This window comes from Sorex araneus, chromosome 1 (genome assembly GCF_027595985.1).
Source record: "Sorex araneus isolate mSorAra2 chromosome 1, mSorAra2.pri, whole genome shotgun sequence".
In the NCBI taxonomy this organism is placed as follows: Eukaryota; Metazoa; Chordata; class Mammalia; order Eulipotyphla; family Soricidae; genus Sorex; species Sorex araneus.
Window position 1 is genome coordinate 254,717,818 of NC_073302.1, and position 26,151 is coordinate 254,743,968.

At 32.7% G+C, this 26,151-nt stretch overlaps 1 protein-coding gene across 4 annotated transcripts in view; it reads left to right on the top strand.

The window, feature by feature from the left end:
- The window catches only part of PCDH17 (protocadherin 17), a 95,155-nt gene that overhangs the window by 58,661 nt on the left and 10,343 nt on the right, over positions 1-26,151 (top strand). For 3 of the 4 annotated variants that reach the window (XM_055123747.1, XM_055123729.1, XM_055123723.1), the window contains one exon: positions 18,284-18,367. The exons of the other annotated variant lie outside the window; for it this stretch is intronic. In XM_055123747.1, coding sequence (XP_054979722.1) covers positions 18,284-18,367 — 84 coding nt within the window. The remainder of the gene's footprint in view (positions 1-18,283; positions 18,368-26,151) is intronic. 4 annotated transcript variants of the gene reach the window in all.

The window sequence follows — 26,151 nt, forward strand, 5'->3', positions numbered from 1 at the left end:
TGTATGAATTTCATCTGTACTTACTGAAAAACACCTCTGTAGAGGCAATATTAGATGAACAAATAAAATAAAAAAGACCATCAGAAATTAACTTATAATTTGACGTTTATTCATTTATTCATGATGTCACTTTAAATTTTTTATTTTCTCTACCCTTTTTTAGTTCTATTTTAGGCTGTTATTTATTAAAAGAGAAGAAAAACAATACGTATCTAATTTTTCCAGTGCAATTTATATAACTAAATCTAAGTTCCAAAATGATTCATATATACATAGATGTGTATATTTATTTATTCTGCAATAAAATAATCTGTGTGATACAACCTAGACTTTTACTTTTATTTGCACTTTTAATTATCTATTTTGTTTATCTTGTAAACAAAAATACATAATTTTATGACGTTTATAAAGATTTCTTCAATTAAACAAATAGAATTATTGGAATTTTTTAGCTTTCCTGCAGACAAAAAGAAATCTGTAAAACTTGGACTGAAATTTAGTTTCTCAGATTATCATTTAACATGATATTCTTTTTGTTCATACTCCTAGGATATGTATACAGTTTTAAAATAATATGCAGGATATAGTGAAGGTAAAGATTTGCAGATAATTTTTTTAAATTTAGATTTAATACCTCATTTTGAATTGAAATAGTATTTTAAGTAAACAATTAAAATACACTGATGTGCTCTTGAACTCACTTTAACAAATATATCGAATTAGAAGTAAAACAGATTTTCTTAAATGACTCAAATTTTGAAATTCAAACCAAAAAAGTGTTCCTTTTTTTCTTTTTTTAAAAACTTTTAAGGACTTCTCATTTTAAAATTCCAGCAGATTATAAGAATAATGATAAATATGACAAAATAGAAGTGATCGTATTTATTTTATTTGGCAATGGTAAATGATGTGAAATTGCTCAAAATATTTGGATTTTATTATTTCAATTAATTTTGGGGAAGAAAATGATAATTTAACATTTATGATTGTTCTTTTTTGAAAAATTCACTTACATGGAAATATATTCTTAAGCATTGAATTATTTAAATGACCTCACTCTCAAATAATAATTATTCTCATAATGTCAGGCTTTTTATGTTACTTTTTGTACATACTATGATCTTACATTGCCATAGAGAATGTACAGATTGTCAAAAATAATAGTTTTATAAATCTGACTAAAGAAGATAATTTAAAAAGCTATTAGTTTTCAGTTTCATATCCTATATTCTTTATATATTATGTCTCCTGAGACCATTTAAAGTCAAAGTGGTCTTCACGAATACTTTCACTTTATACACTGTAGATACATAAATTATTGAGACAATACTGCAGCAATCAGTGAAATGCTTTTTCTAAAAGAAAAGAAAAAAATTTAGAGAGGACCAGTTAATTGGTGGTAACCTGTCTGAGATAATTCATAGACAAATTTTACATTTTCTTTCCAGATCAAGTTAAATATAACATGAAATCAATACTACCTTGATGCAACAGAATTAATTCCTCATTTACTTATTAAGATGTAAAAATCTTGAAGTAGGAACAGCAGTTCTAGTATATGAGTCCCCCTCAGGCTGTTTTGGCAGCCAAAGGTGTTTGTTGTTGAAAAATGCCTGATGGAACGGGGTTATCTCTGAATAGTTTGGGAGCAAATGAAATTACTATAACGGCTCCATTCTTGTCTGCAAAATTATGGTGAGCAAATGCCTTGCATACTTACCATAGAGAGCAATTGCTAGAATTCAATAAGAAATGACTGTGCAAAGATTTCTATGAGAGCGGAGGACGGGCCTCTTGTTTAGCTTCCCTCTAGCATGTCAGGGGTTCGTTTGTGAAAAGTTCATGCCCAGTGCTGGGAAACATAAAATGAAGCAGAGCTCGATCAGAAAGGAAAACGCCGATTTAAACTTTTAGATCAAATGTCCGTGGATTCATTTATTGTCGAATAGTCACTGTATTTCTCTCAGTTTATAAAATATTCTACAGAAAGATACATTTTCTATTTTAAAGCGAAGTCTCATCTCTTCAGACCAGTGTGTGATTATTTAAAGAATGTTAGCCTATATTGTTTTATTGTGCTGTGACCAAAAAGCAGTTGCAGTATACGGTAGTATAATTGTACCATTTTAATAGAGTCTATTTTTCCCCAGTCCTCAGAGAGCTCCTATCTAGGCCATTGCCAGATGTATCATTCTAGAGTATATTAATCAAGGATCTGAATCAGGAGGCAACTCCTGTGCGCCCAAAGAGCTGGGTCAGGATGTTTCTAATTCCCTCATGAAGAAGAGAAAGATATTGACCTTTTGTGCTATATAGACTTTAATGTTTTGTATTTTATTAACCACTTGATTGCTGTTGAGCTTATCTGCAAAGTAGGACACACTTTTATTCTAATAAATATAACTCTTAATTGCTCAATTGAATATATATATATATATATATATATTTAGAAATGTTCCCTTTTCCTTTAAGAAATGAAATGTACTATGTTTTTCCTTTCCCAGTAGATTAAAGTCAAGTGTACACAGGAGGAAGAGTTAAATTGTATTTTCTCTATCCTAGAGTACTTGTTATGAAACATGTTCTAATGTTGATGATTTAGCTGCTATTTGTCAATTCTCTATCTTGCAAACAACCTTTCGTATAACATCATCTTTCATCATAGATTAAAAACTTCTTTTGTAGATCTAACATCATTTCCATTGTACTGAAATAGAGTTATGACCCCCTAATAATTTGTGTACTTTAAGTTAGCTATCCCCAAGTTTTAGTATTTCATGTATAAGAAAACAATGAAATAGAAAATTGAAGTCCTGGTTTATTTTTGCTTTAACTATGGATTTCTGCATTCCACTTCCAAAATCTGGAACTATTGACAAATGCACAGTCTTCTTAAGAGATGAAATTTGATGTATTAATATACGTGAATGCAGGATAAACTCTGTTTTTCAGTACATGTTTTATTATTACACTTATTTTTAGTAAGAATTCCTAGCAGATTGTTGATATTTATATTTAATTTGTTACTTTGACTGAGGCTTTGTGAAAGAGTTACTTTTAGCTTTCAATACTTAGGAAAAAAATATTTTGAGTCTAGACTACAAGTACAAGAGGTTTGGAGAGAGAGTACAGGGCTTTAGGTTCCTAGCTTACATCCCTCAGACTCTGGTTTAATATCCAGTGCTACGTATGGTTCCCCAAGCACTCCGGGGTCACTCCTGAGCACAGTACCAATAAAAGCCTTGAGCACAGCAGGGTAAGGCATCAAAACACACGCCTTAAAAAATTAGAAAATGATTAGAAGCTGAAGATGCTATATAATTATTTGGTTTCACTTTGAGACAGTTGTTTTTCTTATTTAATAAATCCTCAAAAATTATGATTTTATAAAACCTAATTATTTCACGTGTCTTAATCACCTTAAGAAACTCAGGTTGAATAAATGTATTAAAATAAAAAATCAATAAGAATGTCAAATCACCTCAAATTATTATTTTAATTAATAAAAATAGTTATATACTCTGCCAGTAATGAGGTAAACAAGATTCTGAAGCTTGAAAAATTTCTTAAAATTAATCAATGCACTGTATATTAGATTGCATCTAGCACTATATAATACATATTTCTAAACATTGTGACATTAAATGTTATATTCATCCTTCATATTGAATAAAGGACAATTGGTTCTCTTTTTTCCAGCGAAGTTTAAGATTTTTAGGGCTGGAGCAATAGCACAGCAGGTAGGGCGTTTACCTTGTATGCAGCCAACCCAGGTTCCATTTCCCAGCATCCCCTATGGTCCCCTGAGCACCGCCAGGGGTTATTCCTGAGTGCAGAGTCAGAAGTAACCCCTGTGCATTGCCGGGTGTGACCCAAAAAGCAAAAAGCAAAAAAAAAAGATTTTACATACTTCAATATTAACAGTAGAGAATAGAAAATATTCTAGATTAAAATTCACAAGTAAAAATGAAACAGTTTCCCTTCTAAGCGGCAGTTGAAACTATTCAGGTTTTTATATCTTTAGTAAAAAGGAGTGAAGTGTGAAGGTTGGCGGTACTTTCATGTACTTAAATTCCTCCCACATCCACAGTTGATTGACACTCTCAACAAACTGATAATTGCCCACTTGATTTGTTTTAAATTATTCTTTAATATTTTTTTTATTTTTAAGTAGACTTGAAGATATTATTAGGGAATATATCAGTTGGAATCAGCGTATTTTTTTTAGTCATTCCAATTTATTATTAAAACTTTACATTTTTAGAGCATTGCTTTCTTTTCTTTTTTTCATTTAGTGGATCATCTTTTATAGAGACAATAATCTATTCATGTATGCACCTGCTGACAATTTCAGATGCCTTTCTCCCAGTTGAGCTGCAGGCACTGGTTTCTGTTAAGTTAAGCACCCCATGAAGTCAGACTGGCTCTCTACTGTGTCTAGCCCTTCCTGGTTCTAAAGAATAGTCTTAATTTATTCATTCAGTGGAATTGTTTTTACACATACAGACCATGCTACAGAGCAACAATCTAAAATGTTTTGCATCAAATTTTCATGCTAGAAACCTATAACTTTATTTGTGAAGAGGCAGTGAATTTTAAAGTCAAACCTGTGGATTCATGCGAATATTTTAACATGCACTATTTATAGTAAAAAAGAAAAACCTGCTTCCCCCCCCAATAAATGAGAAAAAAGTGCAATGTTGAAAAGGCAATAGAATGTACTATCCAATACAAATAGTGTAGTTATCGTGTTTTCTTCCATTTACACTTATTACGACTGATTTCTAGCAAAAGATACTATTAACTGCCTATTTTTAAACCATTCTCTTTGGGTAAGAACAACTTGACCTTATATCTGAATATGTGATCAAACATAAAATATTACACACTTTATCTTCTTCTTGAACTATTTTTTAGGAAGTATGGTTACAACAGTGCTAACATCCAGAGTGTTGGTGTACAAAGTTGCTGTCTCTATGTGAACACTATTTTATTTCTACAATAACCTGCTCCTCACCCAACAGGATTAATTTTTAAGATCAAATAATACTAAAAATGAAATCTAATCCAAAATCTGTATATTTGTTATCTTCATCTTAAAGTTTAAAATAAAAATGATTTTAAGACTGCAAGGAAATTGAAAAGAGTCTTAGAAGCAAAATAGAACCAGAATGAAGGCTGGCATATTTCACATTATTTGAAGTTGAGTTAAAAAGATAGCACAGGTAGTAAGACACTTGGCTTGCAGGTGATTCATCCTGATTTGAATCCTTGATACTACCCATGGTCCCCTGAGTACCACAGAGGTATCTATTGAGCCAGAGAGCTCAAGTGGTACTTCTGAGGATCAACAGGTATGGTCCACCCATCCTCAACTAGTAAAGGAGTTTAAAATTGAATTTATATATGGAATCAAATACAACATAATTCTATTTTGAGTTTCCATTATTCTTCCAAGCATATTAAAAAATACTTTGCTATCCCAGATAAGTTTTGTTCCTTTCATGGGTCATTGCAGTGAGGCTTCTGAATTTAATGTCATTGAACATCGGTAACCTTCATAAAGTAGTAAAAGAAAAAAAATATATATATATGTAGTTGTAATAGATTTTATCAAAACTTTTTACATTAACTGGAAGTGTTTTATAATATTGTAGAACAGATTAAATATGTTCCATAGACTAATTTAGATGCATGAAATATTTATATACAGAACATCACATATATAATGAGGTGAGACTTTTTTTTTTTTTTTTGAGGCGTGGGAGTTCAGCCAGTTTGGGCAGTGCTCAAATTTGCCTCATGGCTCTGAGTTCAGGCAGGGATCACCCCTGGTGCAGCTCAGGGGAACATAAGCTGTGCTGAGGATAGAACTGAGTGAGGCTTGTGCAAAGCAATTTCCTTACTTCTTGTACTCTCTCTCACTCACTGGCTTGCTTGCTCTCTTGCTCTGTCTTGTCCTTGGTCTATTTTTTTAAAAGCGCAAAAATATTTATTTATATATTATTATTATTATTATTTTTTTTTTGCCTTTTGGGTCACAGTCGGCAATGCACTAGGGTCACTCCTGGCTCTGTACTCAAGAATTACCCCTGGCGGTGCTCAGGGGACCATATGGGATGCTGGGAATCAAACCCGGGTCGGCTGCTTGCAAGGCAAACGCCCTACCCGCCGTGCTATCGCTCCAGCCCTATATGTTAATTTTAGATGTAACTTTTAGAGATATTTCTGGAAATAACCATTTTTTATTGACCTGATGGAGATATTGCAGTTTCAGTGTATATATGAAATCATACTTTTGAGGTAAAATCAGGTTCACATCCTGTCCGGTTGTGATGCATAAAGACAATACTTTATCTCCCTGAAAATTAGATTGAATTGGAGTTTAGGAATTATTCTGACTCATGTTACTGAGAATACCACACAGCAGGCACAATTTGGGGGTTTTTTTCCCCAAAATTTCATCCACTAATTGTCAGCACTATCTAGTGACACAAATTTATCAGATTCACAGAAATCATTGAGAACATGACCTTCTAGAAAAATTTTCTAACACATTATTTTTCACTCTAAAGCAGTTTCAGTCAGGTCAGAGAGATACAATAATTAGAACTGTTGCTTTGCAAAATGGCCTTGAATATTGCTGAAGTAGGCTGTCAGAACTAAAAACCTAAAATGAGCAGTCACCTTTATTAGCAAATGAACCTGCCTTTATTATGGGAAAGAATGTGATCTTTCGCATCTTGTGTAAAATCAAAATAAAATTGCAGCTAACCATTCCAGGTCAACAGTTGAAAAGGAAAAATAATTAGAATATCCTTCAATCCCACCTCCTCATCCAAATTCTGATTCAATTCTAGGTAAACAGATCCATTTTGACAGCTCAAGGGACAAATTTACAGCAGAAGACATAATGGTATATTTATTAGATAAACTTTTACCAGAATTTTTTTATTTCCTAAATAATTTTTAACCTTAGTATATCTGACTGGTTTGAACTTGTATTATTGTAATATGTGCATTTCCTTGTAAGCACTGGTATTGCATAAAATGAGATATTAGAAGTTTGATATTTATTTTGCTAAATTGTGTTTTAAAGTGTGTGTCAGACAATTCATACTTCATATTTCACAAAATTGAAAAAAGAAATCTATTAATTTTCAGAAATTTAAAGGAACCTTTCTCTAAGGACTTCTTATAATTCTTATTTTTGATCTGCCGTTTTTTGATTACTCAAATGAGTCTCACTAGAATCCCATTATCATATTTGTACAATTATATTTTTTGTAATCTATAAATTCATCGTGCTTTTCCATGAGTGCATTTTTATTTTGAACCTAATCAATTTTCATGAATGTTTATAGGCTGTACTAAAATATATTTTTATTATTACTTTTAATAAATTTTAATTAAGTCTAAAAGTATTTTTATGAACAATTTCTGAATTTCTAACCTTTTATCCATGATTTACTACAAATAGCAATTTTTTTCTACTGAATTCTATGTATATAGAAAAAATATTTAAAAAATAATTAAATAAGTACATTATTGTTTCCCAATTTTATTTATTTATTTTTATTTTTTTCATCACACCCAGCAATGCTCAGGGGTTACTCCTGGCTCTGCATTCAGGAATTACTCCTGGTGGTGCTCAGGGGAAACTATGGGATGCTGGGGATAGAACCTGGATCGGCCGCTGCAAGATAATCACCTTACCTGCTGTACTACTGCTCCAGCCCCTGTTTTTTAATTTTAAACAGTCATAGTACTTTATAAAAAGTTAAGATTTTGTATTATGGACATACCTAGCAGTACTCAGGTGTCTAAGCAATGCAAATGACGGAAGCCACGCCTCCAGCATGGAATACTTGTGTGTAGCCTATTGAGCCATGTCTCTCACTCAAACATTATTGATCTTATGTGAAATTTTTATTTATACATTTAGAGAACATTCTCTTCAGAACAGGTGAAACAAAACTGAACTGGATTCCTCTTTAATTTCTGAACAGGCTACCATAGGTCATGATTTACTCAGAAAATCTCTGTCTCCACCTCTTGTTCACTCATTGTGGCTCATTGTGGCTTGCATCAGTTTCAAATATATTCTTGATTTGGTGATACACTAGGTGTTCACCCTTTATAGGTCATAGCAGCAAAACTGCATTTTAAAACTACACAAATAGGGTGTGGGAAAAGAATTGAATTTGGGCTCATGAAAATAATTTTTTATTTTGCCACTAAATATACTAGACATCAAGTTTTGTCTCTGGAAAATAATGATTGCTTAATCCATAAAATTAAGTCTTATAAAATCTTTATTCTATAATGTATAAAATTTCTTTCATCTCTAAAATTAAATAATTATGGACTGGAGCAATAGCACAGGGACTGCAGCGATAACACAGCAGGTAGAGTGTTTGCCTTGCAGGAGGCCACCCTGATTTCTCCATCCCTCTCGTAGACCCCAGCAAGCTACTGAGAGTATCCCGCCCGCACAGCAGAGTCTGGCAAGCTACCGGTGGTGTATTTGATGTGCCAAAAACAGTAACAACAAGTCTCACAATGGAGATGTTACTGGTGCCCACTCGAGCAAATCAATGAACAATGGGATGACAGTGCTACATATAACTACATGTCCTTTAAAGCTCAGTGACACAAAAGTTGTGTTTGCTTATAAATAATAGCTGCAAATCGAAAAATTAGACTGGTATGTTTGGGTTCAGCAATTCTTGATTTGGGGAATGAATCTTTCTTTTTCTTTCATTCTTCTTTTGTTGTTTCATTCTTATTATCTCTCTGTCTCTCTTTATTGAATGAGGGGGTTGTTACTGATATTGTTTCATTTCATTTGAAAAATTTAAAGCAGTTATGTAACTTTCATTCTGTACCACATTCCACAAATCTACATGAAAACCTGAATTGGGTTTTGGAAAGGAAAAATGCAGGTCAACTAGTTATGAAAATAGGTTTCTTTTTACAATTAAGAGTTGAATACAGCATGCATGTTTGTTGTCACTATTTTTTGAATGTCAGTAAAACATAAATAAAGGATAGAAAGTCAAAATAAAATAAGCCTTCCTTGTTACTCTCTTCCTGTGTTATGATCTGGGAAAATTAAGCTGTTTTAATAGAGTGTATTGAAAGAAACAAAGGAAGAAAAAAATAGTCACGTTTTATAATTTATCAAATATTCTGTCATACTGTTACTTCGTCTACTTTTTTCCATTTTGTTACATAAAGAGAAGGGTGGGAAAATATCTTGTACTGTAGATTTAGAACATGCATTCTAGCATCCAGTCTGTTTTAAGATTATGTTTAACTCAAGTAAAATCCCTTTACTGTCTGACATTTCCCAGATTTTTCCACTAACAGATCCCTAGAAGCAGAGAATAGTGAAAATACATACCTTGTGCCTCTGCTGGAGGTATTTGACTATAGTGTTCTAATTTTAAAATCCCCATCATTTTTTTTCTGTTTTATAATGAGTGCTATAAGTGATGAGTCACTTTTTTTCCTATCTAGGTTATTTTATCCTTCAATAAAATATGTGATTTTTATTTGAGGCTTCGTATATTTTGAACATAATCTGTTGCAGAAACATAGGCATGGATTATCTGAAATTTGTGATTTTTTTATTTATTTTAAAAAAATACCTTAGTGCTGGGGAAATAGTACGGGGCTTAAGGCTCATGAATTGCATGTGACCAACTCCAAAGAGATCCCCAGAACCACATGCTATCCCAAGCATATCTGGATATGATCCTGAAGGCCATGGAGCTCTGCTAGAGTGATTCATGATCCCCAGAACTGTGGGGTCTGATTAGGGCTGCTCCCTGCTTTCAAAGTTTAGCTAGGTTGATAGAGAATATCTGTGATAGATTCCTGGGTGTCCTGAGCACTGCTTGGAGGACAGTCCCCCCCACCCCCACAACAACACCTCCTTCCCTTCCCCACGGTAATCTACAGGTAAAGAGTATAGTCTATTTATAACAGTTCACTAAATGTGAATCAATGTCCTCCCCCCAGATACTGTGTCTTATTCTCTATGCGACAAAATTTCGGATGAGAAGTTTATTGAACACAATAGGAATAACACCAGCAACCCTTTCTATGGATTTTGCTTTGTGCTGTATCCAGCCCTGAGCACTAGCTCCACTGCCTGTGGCTGAGTTTGTGACATGCCAATAGTGACAGTGCAACTGTCTTGGATCGCAGGAAGAACGTTTTTGGAGTCAGACACTAGGGAGACGATTTTATTTGCTCAACACAGGAAGAAAATGCCTGTGGCAGACATGGGAGACGCTTTTTTATTTGTTCTGTGCATCTTTCTGCCGAGCTTCTTGTAGGGCTGGCCTGGCCCTTCACCTGTGAAGTTCTAGGTAGATAGTGTCAGATGGAGCTAAATTCTGGAATGGCATGATAGTCCTTGAATCCTTCCTGTGAGGAAGCCCCTCATGTTAGAAGTCAGGGCTTGGCTCCAGGTTCCACCTGTTTTCAGAGCATAAATGTTAGGTACACATTTTTTTTTTCAGATGAAGCTACCTACAGGACCTCTCCGACCCCCAAGATGCTACAAAATCCAGGGACTTGTGGGTCTGGGGAGCCCTGGACCACAGGCCATGTCATCCCGTGGGAGTGTTTCTTCAGCTGTCTTATTTGTGGGACATCTCTCTTACTGTCAGAGTGACAGGGATAGTGAATACCTGGACTCCGGAGTTCAAGCTGATGCCTTATCCTTATGCCCACTCCCCCCCAATAAAAACTCCCAAGGATAGACTTGTGTATTAGAGTCCCCAGATAAATAATCTATTTTTAGCAAGATCCAGGCTGAATTTGTACCCAAATTGACTGTACTTACTTTTATATCCCAATATAATAGCCAATAGTTGCACTCATGGATTGGTTTTCAAAAATAGCTCTAAAATGAGAACTTTTCAGGACTGCTTTTTGTGCACATGTGCTTATTTAGTTTCCACAATAGTCCAGTGTGGTATGTCCGTTTTACAGATAAGGAAACGAAGGACTATAGAACGGAGGCAATTTGACACAGAACACAGTAGTAAAACCTTAGATCCAACTGTGTGGTTTGCTAAATTTATTCCTTGACCTTCTCCAATATTCAGGTAGCAAATATTACTTCTATGTGACAGAATCCAGCCAGAATGAGGATGACATTTTTTAACTCATCAAACACAGGTAGTTGAGTCAAAGGATGGTTACATGTTTTTATATAGTCTCCACAGTATTCTCAGTACTGAAAGCTAGACAATGTAAAAATGCTGTTGCTTGTAGCAACACTGCAGTCTCAGACTTACAAATGACCCACATGTGCAGAATGTTCTTGCTTTTTCATTGTCTTTGCCACATTCTCAACCTTTTATCCTATTGATTGTGTCCTTAGAAAGTAGGAAATGGAAAGAGACTAGAAACTGGCAGAACCAAGGATGAAGCAGCCTCCAGTGATGTTAGATTTCCTTTCTTTCCACAAAGTGTGTATGTACATGCCTGTGCAGGAACACACAAGCTATTTTATGTTTGCCCTTAATTTTTTTGGTATGACTTGTGTACTTTAGTTAAACTTTTACAAATGGGATAAAGTCAGAGTTTTGTATACATTCACATTTTTTTTTAAAGATACGGTCCTTTTTGGCCAAGAATTCCTTCCAAAAGTTTATGAAATAGTTCTTAATTTTCTCTGAATTTTAAGAGAATTGTGGTTTTTTTAAATGCATGTTTTATATGTAATTTAATGAATTTGCTTTTAAGTATAACATGTACCTGGTATAAAAAGCTTGGCATGAACGTTTTCTGGTTGGCTGGGGGAAGTAAAGTCTGTAGATAATTTGCTGGAGGATCCATAACAAACTTAATGGAAGGAATAAATGAGCAAAAGAAAAATTTTCCATTTTAGAAAACAAAGACTATTAAATTTTGGTTTGGGAGAAGCAGTGTTAGTCAAAGAAAAGTAAGAATAAAGTAGCAACAAAATTTAAAGTAAAAATTTAAGTATTTTGCCTGGAGGGAAGGAAAAAAACTCTTCCTCACTTCCTGTTGCATTCTTCAGCTCTCTGTTATTCAAATCAAAGACAGCTACTATTCTTATTATTGTAGATCAGCTACACTATGAATTTATCACATTTTTGTTAACCTTAATGAAAAGATATTTTATTATGATTTTTATGCACTTTGATATTTCAAAGTCAGAATAATGGATAAACTCTCAGGAAATAACTCCTGTGTAACTGTGGAAAAAATGTATGTACATATTAGTTTTGTTTGTATAAGCCACAGGCGATGCTTGCTTCTCTCACAATATGAGCACTGACCTCTCTTTTTACTGTAAATGTTAATATTGAATAAGGAAAAATCACAGAGAAATTTTCAGAAAAACTTATTAATGGATTTGTTGAACGTTTTAACAATCTAATATGTCTTGCTTTTATTTAAAGAATAAAATGAATGAAAATTCACCTTTATAGGTTTAAGCATTGAATTTTTACCACAAGCTGCCTATACCTGTCAGTTTGCCATTTTGTTGGCATCAAATTAATATGAAATAGATGATTTTTTCTTTTCTTTATAGTGATTGTCAAAGATAATGTTGATTGCATGACATATGCTTTCGTGACTTTTAGATAAGAATTATGTTTTATGAAATCCGCTTACTAAAGCAGTCTAGTAGTCACAGAAATTTTGCAAAAAAAACCCCAAAAAAAGCATCATATATTTTCTCAATTTGGTTACAGTATTTATAATATAATATAATAATTTTAAATATAATTTTGTATCATTTTTCTGGTCAACACAATGACAAAGAGCCAAATATTAAGAAAAAATATTTATTAGGTGTTCTCATTAAAATGCCTGGCTGGGCAAGTCAAATCTCTTCCCACAACCCATTGAAATAATATGTGGGCATTGTACTCAGAAGACATTATGTGAAACAAAGTGACAGGATAATTTGCATGATTACAGTAGAGTATGCACTGATTTTTCATTGAAAGCAACTAAAATAACACTGTAGAAAGTTTCCACTGTGAATAACATCATGAACCAGTAAGATATTTCCTTGTATGTGTAATACGGATATCAGTTCTCACAAACCTTTTGATTATCCCCTTTACAACATAGGTAACTTGGATGGAATTATTCTTGTACTTGGAGAGGGTATATAAATATATTTAATATCAGCATGTATTAGTGTTTTTATCTTCAGGTATCTTCAAATTAGATGATGGGTGACATTTGACTTAATTTCTTTTAAAAACTATTTGACATTTAGTTTTCTCTCCTCATGCAGCATTTTTTTTTCCTTGATGAAGCGTTCCACTATAGAGCAAATGTTTGTAGCCTCACCCAAGTTCATAATTTGATGCTTCATCTCTAACCCAGTGGTACTAGAAAGTGAGAAATTTGGGTGGTGATTAGGTCTTAAGGGTGGGATCTCGGGAATTTTATTACTCTTACAAAAAGGTTCCCTCCCACCATGTTGGGGGCACTTGGAATCAAACAACTTTCAGTGAAACAAAAAGTAGCTCCTCTGCAGGCATCAAACCTTCCTTGATCTAAAACATTTTTCCTAAGATCTGGATTATAAGAAAGAAGTAGAGGGCCTGAGAAACAATACCGTGGGTAAGAGTCTTGTGTTGCATGGGCGCCACTCTGGTTTGATCTTCTGCAAATATATGTGGAGTTCCCCAAGTATCACCAGGAGTGTTCCTTGAGCATAGAGCCAGGTGTAGCTCAACCTACTTCTCCCTGAAAAAGGATAGTTTTTGTTTATAAGTACCCAATTTAGGATAGCTTATTATAGCAATTCAGAAGACTAAGAAAAGTGATAGTGAAAATGAACAATACATTGGTATATTAGGACATCAAACCTCTAAAGAAACATAATGTATATGTGGACAACATTAACTTTGTTAATAATACGTGTAACTGTTGCTAGAATACACATTGGTGAGAATGGTCATTAACTTTCTTTTTGTTTGCTGTGCTCTTTATTGGGTGGAGCACACACCCAGTGGTGCATTTAAGTTTTATTCCGGCTCTACTCAGGGATCACTCATGGCAGTGCTCTTGGGCCAAATATGCCCTGTCAAGGATTAAACACTGTACTGGCTGTGTGCAAGACAAGAGTCTAAACTGCTATACTCTCTCTTGGGCCTCACCAATACTTTTTATTGTTTTGTTTTTTGCTATTTTGGCCACACCCCACAGTTCTCAGGGCTTATTCCTGGATCCGTGCTCAGGATTACTCCTAGAAGTGCTCTGAAGACCACATGGGGTGCCTGGAATTGAACCCTGATTGGTGACATGCAAGGCAAATGCCTTTCACCATTGCATTTCTTAAGAAAACTATATTTTGCCATATTATGCCCATTTTGATAAAAAATGGTAAAGTTTTTTCCAATAAGCTATGTGTAAAATTAAATATTTTAATGTTTGTGCATTCCTTTTCACAAGACTTAGAAAAATACATTATTGCATGACTTCAGAGAATACTGAGTGTCTGTGGATTTGAATCATGTGTTCATGCAGGACACAGAGAGTTTCTAGTTGAAATATTCGTGTGTTTGAATCCATATTGACTTCTGGGATTATATCTTCTTTAAAAAGAGACTTCCTTTTTTTAGTTAGTGTGAATACTTATATACATATATTCACACACTTACAGTAACATACACTTTTCTTAGTAGTTCACTAGTATATATGGAAATTCTAAGTGATGCTATTTGCAAATAATTTCTAACAATGTAATTACTATATATGAAAATTAAAAGTAATTGAAACTGAAAATAAAAGCTGTAGCAATCATTAAAAGGGTACAAAGTTCTATCAGTTTGAAGGTATTTTAATAAAATATTTTATATTAGTGTATTAAGTAAATTTTGGAAGAGTCTTACATATACACACACACATATTTTTTCCCTCTGGGTAATTTCAGTTGAATCTTATATTCAGCAGCATCAATTTTACTGGCATATATAATTATCTCTTATGCCAAATTTAGTTTATGAACCATAATTTAGAAGACAGCATTTTAATTTAATCATATCAAGCTTGTTTTACTTTTCTGAAATCTACTTTTAATTTGGCCCATTGTAACTCTTAACAGTAATATTTTGCCCTCTGGGTATTTTATATTTTGATGTTTCTATTTTGACACTGAATTTCTTTCCTAAGGCTATTGTAAAAAAAAATGCCCTTGCTCTCCTTGTCCCTGTATCTGTATCATTGGAATTATTCCTCGTTTCTTTTGTCTCATGTGCGACTTTCTCTCTCTCTCTCTTTCTCTCTCTCTCTCTCTCTCTCTCTCTCTCTCTCTGTTGGTATTGTTCTGCTAGTATAAAATTATCCAAAACTTGCAATTCTGCAGATGATGAGACAACCTACAACTTTACACAAAAGTAGGGTCCATGGATATTTATTCTAGAACTCCACCTTTAATTCTTGAGATGGCTTTGTGAATCCGTATATCATATGCTTATGCATTATAGCCAATAACTATTCATCCATGCTTTTGTTCATTTTTCTGAACACTTTATCTGGATGAGCATACAATTTTTCAAACCAAGCATGTATCCCATTTACTTGTAAAGTCATGTATCCATTTTTGTTTGTTTTTGGCTACCCCATCAAGTGCCATGTGCACTGTACACTCTTTCCAGCCCCATCATTGCTCAATTAATCTCTCTGCTCTAACATTTTCCTAAAACCAGCAAGGAAAAGCTAGGCTGGACCTTTCTCACCTTACTTGGATATTTCTTTAACTAAGTATTTAAATTCGTTACTTCCCGGTCTTATTTTATATGTAACCATTTCCCCAAGTTTTCTACTATTTTATAACAAGGTTTCTCTCCCAGTGCCTGCTATTGTATCCCTCTGGTACCTCATAATAAGTAACATTTCTTCATGATCTAACCATACATATCCTCTGACAATGTGGCCACCTTTCTGATGGCTCTCCTCACCTATTTCTGAAGCCTTATCAGAAAAATCCTTAACGACATTATTTATTTCAATAGTTTCCTCTAGGGAATATAAGCCTAAATTTTATTTTATAATGTATTTCAAAGCTCTTCCAGCTTCTCTTTTACCCAATTCTTAAGTCACATTCAGGTTTTCAAGATTTTGTCTCACCCCACTTCCTATTGCCAAAATCAGCACCAGTTTCCTAGGGCAACTACAATAAATTTCTGTAAACTGGTTGGCTTAACAGACATTTTTTAGTCTTGTCCCACTTTTGAAGTTGTAAAGACCTCCATAAAGGTGTCAGCAGGGCAACATTTTCTTATGGCTCCAGGGGAGTAAGGATTCTTCCCTGGTTCTAGTTAAAGTCTGGTGGTTGCCAGTAATCCAAAAAATAACATTCCAATCTTTATTTTTTGTGTTCACATGGCAGTTTCCCACTGTGTGTCTGTCTCTGTGTCTGTTTTGTCTTCATCTTCTTCATGAATCAGTTGTTTTTACTGAGGTACCATGGCTTACAATTGTATTAACAAGAAACTTTGGATGGGGAACCATTCTAATCTTATGGGACGTTTTCTTAAGTGATTATGTCTACAAAGAGTTCAGTTTTAAATATGGTCATGTTCTCATATTCTGGGTTCACATAGATACTGGGGGAGAGATATCCCAGTAAAGATTATGGGCTTTTTCCTGTAATTTGACTTTGATTATTTTTATGGATAAATAAATTATGTAACGTGAATTGGGCTATACTATTTCTTAAATGTAGCATATAGCCAATATATCTAAAGTATTTTGTATCGGTTGCTTAGTTTAGATTATTATTAAATGAAAGTTAATTTAAATGGCTAGTGGATAGGAGAACAATCCAATTTCTGATAATAATAAATACTTAAGAAGATTGAGTAAAATATACAAAGAGACAATTGACCTTAGTAACAAATACAGATAAAAGGACTTTATAAAATACAAAATTTTCTCATGTCTTTGGCAAGAACTTGATTGTCTTGTTAGAATTTTAAATTGAGCTCAGTAATGAGATGACCTACAGATTAATCATATTCCTTCTCCTGAACATATATTCTGTATATTTTGGAATCTCTTTTTCTATGTTAAGAATCACAATACGCATTATTTAAACATGTGCATGAGGCAGACTTATTTTCAGGTGTTTCCATCTGTTGTGGGAATATCCTTTAAGAATAGGAGAGAAACATACACAAATTAAACATGAAGCCAGGGGAAAAAAGAAAAAAAAATGAAAGAAACATCTGCAGGGCAACAGTGCATAAAAATTGTTGGAGCTGCCTGTTATTAACACTTCAACCTGTTTTATATTGGAATCCTGCATAATTATATTCTAGGGGAGGGGAAAATAAGAGATGTGAAATAAAGGTTGAAAATAAGAAATGAAACTGTTTTAAAAAATAAAGCTACTGACATTATCCACAGGACTTTTAAACACTTCTTTTTAATTTAGTGCACATTCACATAACACCAATTCAAATAAAATGTCATTTTTTAAAATTTAAGAACATGATCAGTTACACCCATAATATACCTAAATGGAACAATTATATAAAGTGAAACAAAATAGCAATCCTTTCCTTAACTTCACATTAGGTACATGTTTATGTCTGGTTTAGAAGTAAAGATTGTTACAGAAAAAATTGCACATACATTTCAGGCAAGAGATGAAAAGATTCCCTATAAAGGTTAAATTTATATAAATACATATTTGTTATTGAAGTGATTATAATTTTTAGAAAGCTAAAAATGTCTATGCAAATGGATAAAAATGTAAATGAAAAGTAGTCTATAATTCCACACTCCCTACAATTAGCTTTATGAAAATAATATTAAGATATGGTTAAACTTTGTATTTTTATCTTGATATTTAGAATGCAAAATAGTAGTCAGTTTGCAACTTTAATTTTGTTGGCCTGCTGTTTATATCTTCTATTCACTAGTCCCAAAATCTATTTTAGTTAGGTTAAGTTAATCCATCATCATCACAAAATAGAATTATTTTTTTCCTCTTGGCCTAGACATTCATATACTTCCTGTACACTGTTTCTGTCTCAGGTGAAAGGAAATGTTCAGAAAAAGTAATTTTCTACTAGTAAAAAACTAAGTCATATGTACCTGGGAAAATACCAATGACCATATCTTTTTTAGGGATGGATCAATCTTAGAAATTTTAAGATGAAGATGAAAATTAAAATCAATAAAGAAGGATTCATAATTCAGTTGGCCCTTTTTACCCACTTGGTTTTTCTATTTGTTAACTAAAAATATTTTATTTTTCAAGCATTCCCGACTTTGCTTTCCTTTGCTATCCTCACCCTACACACCATCACAAGTAGACTTCAGTCTGTTGATCTGCTTCCTCCAGGTGAGCAATTTCTTCATCTGCTAGCTTTCTCTTCTGTGATCTGAATTTTACTTGTTAGACGATGGTACTCCTAAGACCATACCCACATAAATGTACTTATCTATAGACCTACATGCACTCAAATACACAGATATTCAGAACCTGTAAGATATATAGAGTAGGAAGTCTGGGATCTAGTCTATCATTATCTACATTGGTACTATTCATATTTCAAAAAATTGGTAGTGTAGTGTTGAGTCGCAAAAGTAGAGACATTTTGCTTTTTTTCCCATATTGTTCTTGTGAGTTTTCGTGGTCCAATTCTTAATTTTTCATGTAGAAGACTTAACTGTTTGTCCTTTTCACTTTGGAGATCATTGAAGAACTTGTAAAAAAGAAATTGATAGTATAGAATGTGAGTCGGTACAGGAAAAGGGGTTGTTTATTTTTCTTAGAGGTGAATTGTGGTTTTGAGCAGGCTGCTTCTCTGTTATAGCTGTGGAACTTATTTTTCACTTGAGAAACTGGTTTCCTAAATTCTTTCCTTAGTGACAGGCAACTGCACTCCATATTAGAGAATTATTATTTCATGGAAACATATTACACCTTCACATACTTTTTTAAAAAATATTTATACACCATGCTAAGGTGAATTTCTGAACATAGGGCAGGACCAAATTCATATAAATCACAAGAGTCAAGTTTAACATTTAAATCCTTTAACTTGATATGTGTTCCCAATATATCTTAAACATTAGTATGCATGAAATGTAATGTAAATATATTAAAATCTGAAATAATTGAGCAGATTAAGTGAAACACAGGAAGGATTATTTATCACAGGTGAAGAATTTAGCTCTCATTATATTTTTCTAATCAGCAGTTTGAATAGTTTACATCTTTGAATCATTCAAATGCTTTTCAAAGATTTTATTGGTTTCTGAGTAATTTAATCTATACACTAGGTAAATGGCTAAAATAATATGAGTTTGTCAGTCTGCTTACAAAAATTTTTATGCTGTAGAAAATCAACAAGTGCCATCATATTTATGTATGTGGCTATTACAGTTTCAGAAAAGGTGAAACTTGTGTTATTGTCTGCATGGCAATAAAATGGAATTTTAGAGAAAATACTAACAAAAGCCTTGTAATTACAATAAAATAAAGAACCTCAGTTAAAAAAGTTATATTTTTCTTATTTTAGGACATAGATGAAAATTTTGACAACATGCATTCAAGGGTATATGTACATATAACTAAAATACTTTTACTTTTAAATAAAGTATCGCATTCACTTATAGTCATAAGGGTAAAGACTTTATTTTCCTATTCTATAAAAATTAAATTTAAAAATAAATTTTACATCAATCAATTATTTTGGCTTTTAGAAATAAATGTCTATACATTATTTTATGTTCTTCAGATAGTCCTTTCTCTTGATCTGATTCCCATTTTCTGCTCATGAACATGCTACCTTTTGCACATACATGTATGTATACACAAACATTTTATTGTAGCCATCTACCAAGTCAAAACAAAAACAAATAGAAACTGACTGAAACCAGGAAAACTATAAGTGAATTATATACTAAGTGAATTGTATATTTACTTTTACATCACTAAATTATTCTAGAAGATTTTTGTACTTAGAAAGACTTCTTTCATAATTTTCATTGGTTTAAGAATGCATTTTCTTCATTGTCTACAAAGACACAAACAAAAGGACTTTTTGGTTTTTAATTGTATTTTTTTGTTTATGGATGAGTATTTGAAGTTATTATTTCAAATCATATTTTCTTTGTCTAGTATGTGATATAAAACTGTTAAATTTAGAATTCAAGTATTGGTTCTTAATGTATGCAATATTTTCTAACATATTTTATAAGAATTATGTGTGAAGCAGCCACTATATATGTACATGTATATATGCTTATATATATGTTAGAAAATGATCAGGCTTTTTAAATAGTATTTTAATCACAGAGAGCCTTCCTGAATTAAATCTTAGTTTTGATAACCTACGATGATTATTTCTATCTTTTATATGAGTTTCCTATTCTCTTCTCCTAATTTCTCCATTGCTTCAGTGTATTTTAATGATTATAAAATATTATAGCTGTTACTAGAAAAATGGTTTGTCATTGCCAGTAAAACCCATTACAAGAAACACTTCTGCATATTTACTCAAGAACACAGCTATTGAGTGTATTGATTTTACTTAAATTTTCATTCTTTGGATGATCCAATGATAGGATAGGAAACAGCTTCCAAAAACTAACAACACATTAAAGGTAATAAGAACAGAATGGTTTTAGAGAATTAATTCCAAGAACACATTTTAGTTAAAATGTCAATTATATTTTCTTTTTTACTATCTGTATGATTATAAAGGGTATAATAACAATAGAAGAGGTAGTACTAATGGTAGTATTAGCAGTTTGGTGGTAGGAGTTATTTTGTTAAAAGCAACACAAATTTATTTAAGCTCATACAATTTTATCTTATACTAAAATTTCTGACAACATACTACCAATTATAATAGTTCTTAGAATAATTCATTTTAAGAGAGGTCATTTGACAAAAATAAATATTATCATTTGGGTCTATATGTGTGTGCATTATGTAGGTACGGGCATTAAGAATGTCTAGAATTAATGCATAATTAATTGTTGTAATAAAATTTTATAGAAGTAATCTATGAAGATATATAGCTTCATATATGCATTTTATAACTTATATTTAAAATTTAATATCTTTCATATTAATGTTCCCTTTTAAAATATATTTTGATCTTATTAAGTTTTAATCCTGTAAATTTATCGGGTTTCCTGTTGATTGCTTTCATTCTCTTCTTAAAATGAATATTGGTGTTGAAGCAAAATTGTTACAATATTGCTAATGTTAATGTTTCTGGTATGTAAAATATTACTGTTCCTCCATCACCATCAGAGTGCCAAAGACCCTCCCTCATTGTTCATTTGTTAATTCCATTTTTTTAAAATAATGATCTATGCAAGACAACTATTTATTCTTTTGTAATTTATTGGAAACTTTAGCTCAACCTCTTGCTAACAGCTCTATGAATTTAATGAATAGTTTTTGGAGACTAGAATTTAATTATAATGTATAAAAAATAAAATCTCTCTAAAAATACATCTTTTGGGATTTTGAAATCCTATTGGCAGGTGTTGATTACTAAATAATAAGCAAGAGAGGATTAGTTGCATCTCCTAAATTAATTCTGTTTTTTGGGAGGGCTAAAAATGTTAACCTGATTCTGTTTACTTGTGTCTAGCAATTGAAAACAAACAAGTACTAGAAACAAGACACAAAATGGGATTTAAACTGGTAAAAAGATATACATCCCAATAGGAATCCAATAGCAAGCATGAGATTAACACAAATAGGACTATCTGGCTTGCTTCTAACAAAGAGTTTGACTTAATAGGCATGTTTTCATTGACCTTCCTTACAGGATTACTACTTTGCTAGGAGGATGACTTGAATTTTAGATGTATTCATCCTTGTCATCAAAAATGGTGTCATTATCAGAGATGGGATTAGGTTACAGAAGCAATAAAAGAACAAGGGAAACATCTTCTAAAGATGAAGTATAGTAGCTTATTTAAATAATCTTGCGTCTGAATTCACAGCATTTAAGTTGCTAGAATTTTAAATTTGTCCTTGTAAACCAAACACAGCTTTTACTAACTATTGCATGCCACAGCATTGGTTTCTCACTGCATATGAATCAGGTTCCCTAGGATGCTGCATTAACCCTTAAAGACTCTAAAATTGCAAGGGCTTATTAATGAATCCATATGCTTATGATTGCTCTTAGGTAAAAAAGTTATAGAGACAGCTAAATTAAAATAATAGGACGCATTCAGCACAGCAATGCTGAAGAAGAAAATTAGAACAAAGGAGAAATTTAGCAAGGAATGAAAGGTGTGAGATTTTAAAATACTCACTGCTGTCTATAATTTAAATGATAAAGTAATGATTGTCAATGTCCTTTAAATCTAATAAAAGTTACAGTAGTTTCAAAAATTCCCAGAATAAAAAATATTCTCTCACCTTAATGTTTCAGTGGAATGTAGGCCAGGCAGGATTTATTTCTCTTGAGAGGTTATATTTGATAGTAAATAAAGAATTTTATATTTTTTATATAAACATGTTATTTAATAGACAGAGGTAACATTACTTTTAAAAAGACAATGTTTCATTCACATTATGCATGATTTAATTTGGGGTCTAGGCTTATTGTGAAAACTGACACTTTAGTTTCATAAATGAATGATTATGTCATGAGTAATTTGTGAGTAATACACATATCAAAATATTTAAATCATTTTCTTTAGTTTTTAATCCACTGCTCAGGGGCTAGTCCTGATTCTCTGCTGGATGTTTCTCCTAACATTTCTCCAGAGACCATGTGGTGCAGATGATTGAATGTAGGCCTCCCACATGCAGACCACGTGCTCTGACCTTTGAGCTATCTCTCCATCCCTAGATGCTTTTTTAAAAAAATGTATTCCTCCTTTGCAGCATCCATAATATGCTGTTCCAATCTGGGAGTGTATATTGAATACTGAGTGCCTCTGTGCTCAAAGAATAGAGTATAAAAGAATGTAACTTAGCATCAGTGCCTTGGCCCTCAAGGGGTATGAGAGTCTCATAGAGACAAATAGATTTTAAAATATAAATTGGGAAATAATTCTATATAATTAAATGGAAAATGATGACTTGTCTCTACCTTCACGAAAAATATGAAATCTTGTTTTGGATAAGATTTTTCAATAATTCCCTTTAAGTAGGTAATTATTTTGTCTAGAGCCAATGAAGTTTGAAAAGTTTATGAGGTTCAGCATCTACTTTAGTTGTGGCTATTCTCGTCGTTGCATGTATTTATTACCTTTGATAAGGATCTTCTTTCTTCTAGACTTCTGTTCTTCTTAAAGAATCCTTTAATCACTCAGATATGTAATCATGTACTATTTAGTTAATAATAGTGAAAAATACAGGAAAGGGACAAGTGATAGAAGCATTTTTTTAAACTATTCTCTGAAATGCATATGCATTTGTGGTGACTTCCTCCTCCCCCAGTGTTTTTTCCCATCACTGTCTCCTTTCCTTTCCCATCTGATGAAGCCTGCTCATCCTTTGATCACACAGCTCAAGAATTTCTACAGGGGCTGGAGGGATAGCACAGTGGGTAGGGTGTTTGCTTTGCACGCGGCTGACCCGGTTCAATTCCCAGCATCCCATATAGTCCCCTGAGCACTTCCCAGGAGCAATTTCTGAGTGCATGAGCCAGGAGTAACCCCTATGCATCTCTGTGTATGACCCAAAAAGCAAAAAAAAAAAAAATCTTTGACAAAGACTTTCACAGTGTTAATATTACAGTCTACATTTTTCTCCATTTATTTCTTTATATTTCAGTTTAGTCATTCCTATAATGTAGTTCAAAATAACATTGATTGCATTTCTTCCTCTATGGTTGTTTTAATTCGTGTTTCTACTTTATAATCAAAAAGCTAACTTTTTAGACTAAATAATTTGAATGTAAGATAGAGGAATACAGGTTCATTTACCTTTCCTTGACATAATGCCCATACTTCAGGGAACCTTTGCTTGAAAACTTCCAGTGCCAAGATACAAAGGGTTTAATTCAGTTTTGCCTTATAAATAATTGACTAAAGCTTCTATAAAAATTGGTCACTGAACTATACATGGGTAATCCCCTCACAATGTTTGAGCTTATTTCCTTTGGTGGGACACATGGATTGTATTGTTTCTTCTTTAAGAGGGCCTATCCATTTTTTTCCTCAAAAAAATTATTATGTTAGTAGAGCTTCAAATTTCTGATCCAGTTTCCTCTCCTCTAAGAGAGGGTCCATTTTATCTGTTCTTCACATTTAAATCTTTGCTGCTACTCCTGATAATGGCTCTGCTTAGGACTGGGAATGGGAGTGGGAAGCTAATGTTTAAGGTAACTCTCAAACAAGCACAATGTGAAATAATCATATTCGTGCCATAGATTTCCAATACAAGCTTTCAACTCTTATTTTTATATCTTCCTGATGCTTCTATATCAAATTGCGTTTTATCCCTTTGCTTATATTTCTCGGTATTCTCCAATTTAGTTTGCTTAATGTTTCCTTTATCTAGCATACTATCTAAATGATTAGATGGATAGATAGATAGATAGATAGATAGATAGATAGATAGATAGATAGATAGATAGATAGATAGATAGATAGATAGATGCCAGGAAATTCTCTCTTGTTGACACAGTACTCTGTCCAAGAGGTTATTTAAAACCTTCCCTAAAGGTGTGCAGGTGCACTGAATAGAAAGGGCTAATGTTCCAAGTGTTCCAGATACCCAGCTGCAGTTGGATTCAGTTGAATATGATATAGGCCAGTGGTTTCTGGTATCTGAATACAACCGTGGCAATACATTCAGAAGCATTGTGCAATGCAGGTGCATTCTAGAGGATTGGTACTTCAAAGCTATCATGGTTTGACTATTTGATGGTATTGTAACTTCCTCTTCAAAACATATTTTTCATCTATCAAAAGCAAATAGAATGGCACTTCATACCTGAAATAAAATCTGGAAGACAGATTACCAAAGAATCCTCTTAACATATGTGATATTCTCTAATAGTATTTTATTATGAGTCTTAGTTATCTAAATTCCTTTTTCTTTATGAAAAATTACCATGAAGTAATTCATAGTCCTGGAGTCCTGTGTTGAATGTTTTATTATTGTGTCACCGCCAACAAGTAACTTCCTAAAATGAGCAAGTGTATATATTGTAATAAAATAGCTCCCTCTTAAGTTAAAAATGAAAAAAAAAATAAAAGGAGGAGAAACAAAAACTGATCCTTTATCTGTGGATTTCTGTATCGGTTGCATAACTAGCAAAACAACATGGATTCTGTTTCAGGGCAAACAAAGGCAAAATTACAGTGCAATAGATGAAAGAATACTTGGCAAAAAAGTGTTTGGTTCCCATGCCACGTTTTCCTTAGTCATCCCTTTTCTTCTCCAAGTAAGAGAGACACCAAGCTTTTATAAATAGTGCTAAAATTAAGCCTGACAGTCATGTGGACACTAGCAGGGTAAAAAAGCTTGTGAGAAAATTGTAATATTAGAGTATCCCTTTCTGACACCAAAAATATTTTGAGGTAACTTTCCAAAAGTCACTAGAATTAATATCAAAAGTGAAATTCTTTCTCCACTAATAGTCATACAGAATGAAAAGAGAAGTTTTATTTTTAACCAATATGCTAGTAAGTGGGACATAGAAATCATAAATGGAAATAATTTAACTGAATATACATTATTAGGGTGCCATTTATATGGTATGATTCATCCTCTCATCATAATAAATGTAATGATTTTATAGAATGGTAAAGGGAAATAAGTGAATAATAAATCATCACGACCAAAAAAAGAAAGAACTACTACATAAGAGAAGTTCCATTTCAGAGGACACTGCAAATTATGTTAATTTACTTAAATCAGGCTTGTATTAGAGGTTTGTTAGAGTTTATCTAACAAGATCTCTATTTTAGTATTGATTTTTTTTTCTGATATGTTAGAATATATTTCGTTAAACTGTAATTGTAACCTAGCGAAGTTGCGTGCATGTGTGAAATTTTGTGTTGAAAGGAGTGGATACAATAAGTTTATAACCTATTTAAAATATTTTAGTGAAATATAGGTGCACATAAACTATTTGTCTATTGTCTTGGCATGATATGGTTTGCTGTTAGATAATCTGTGTTAGATGT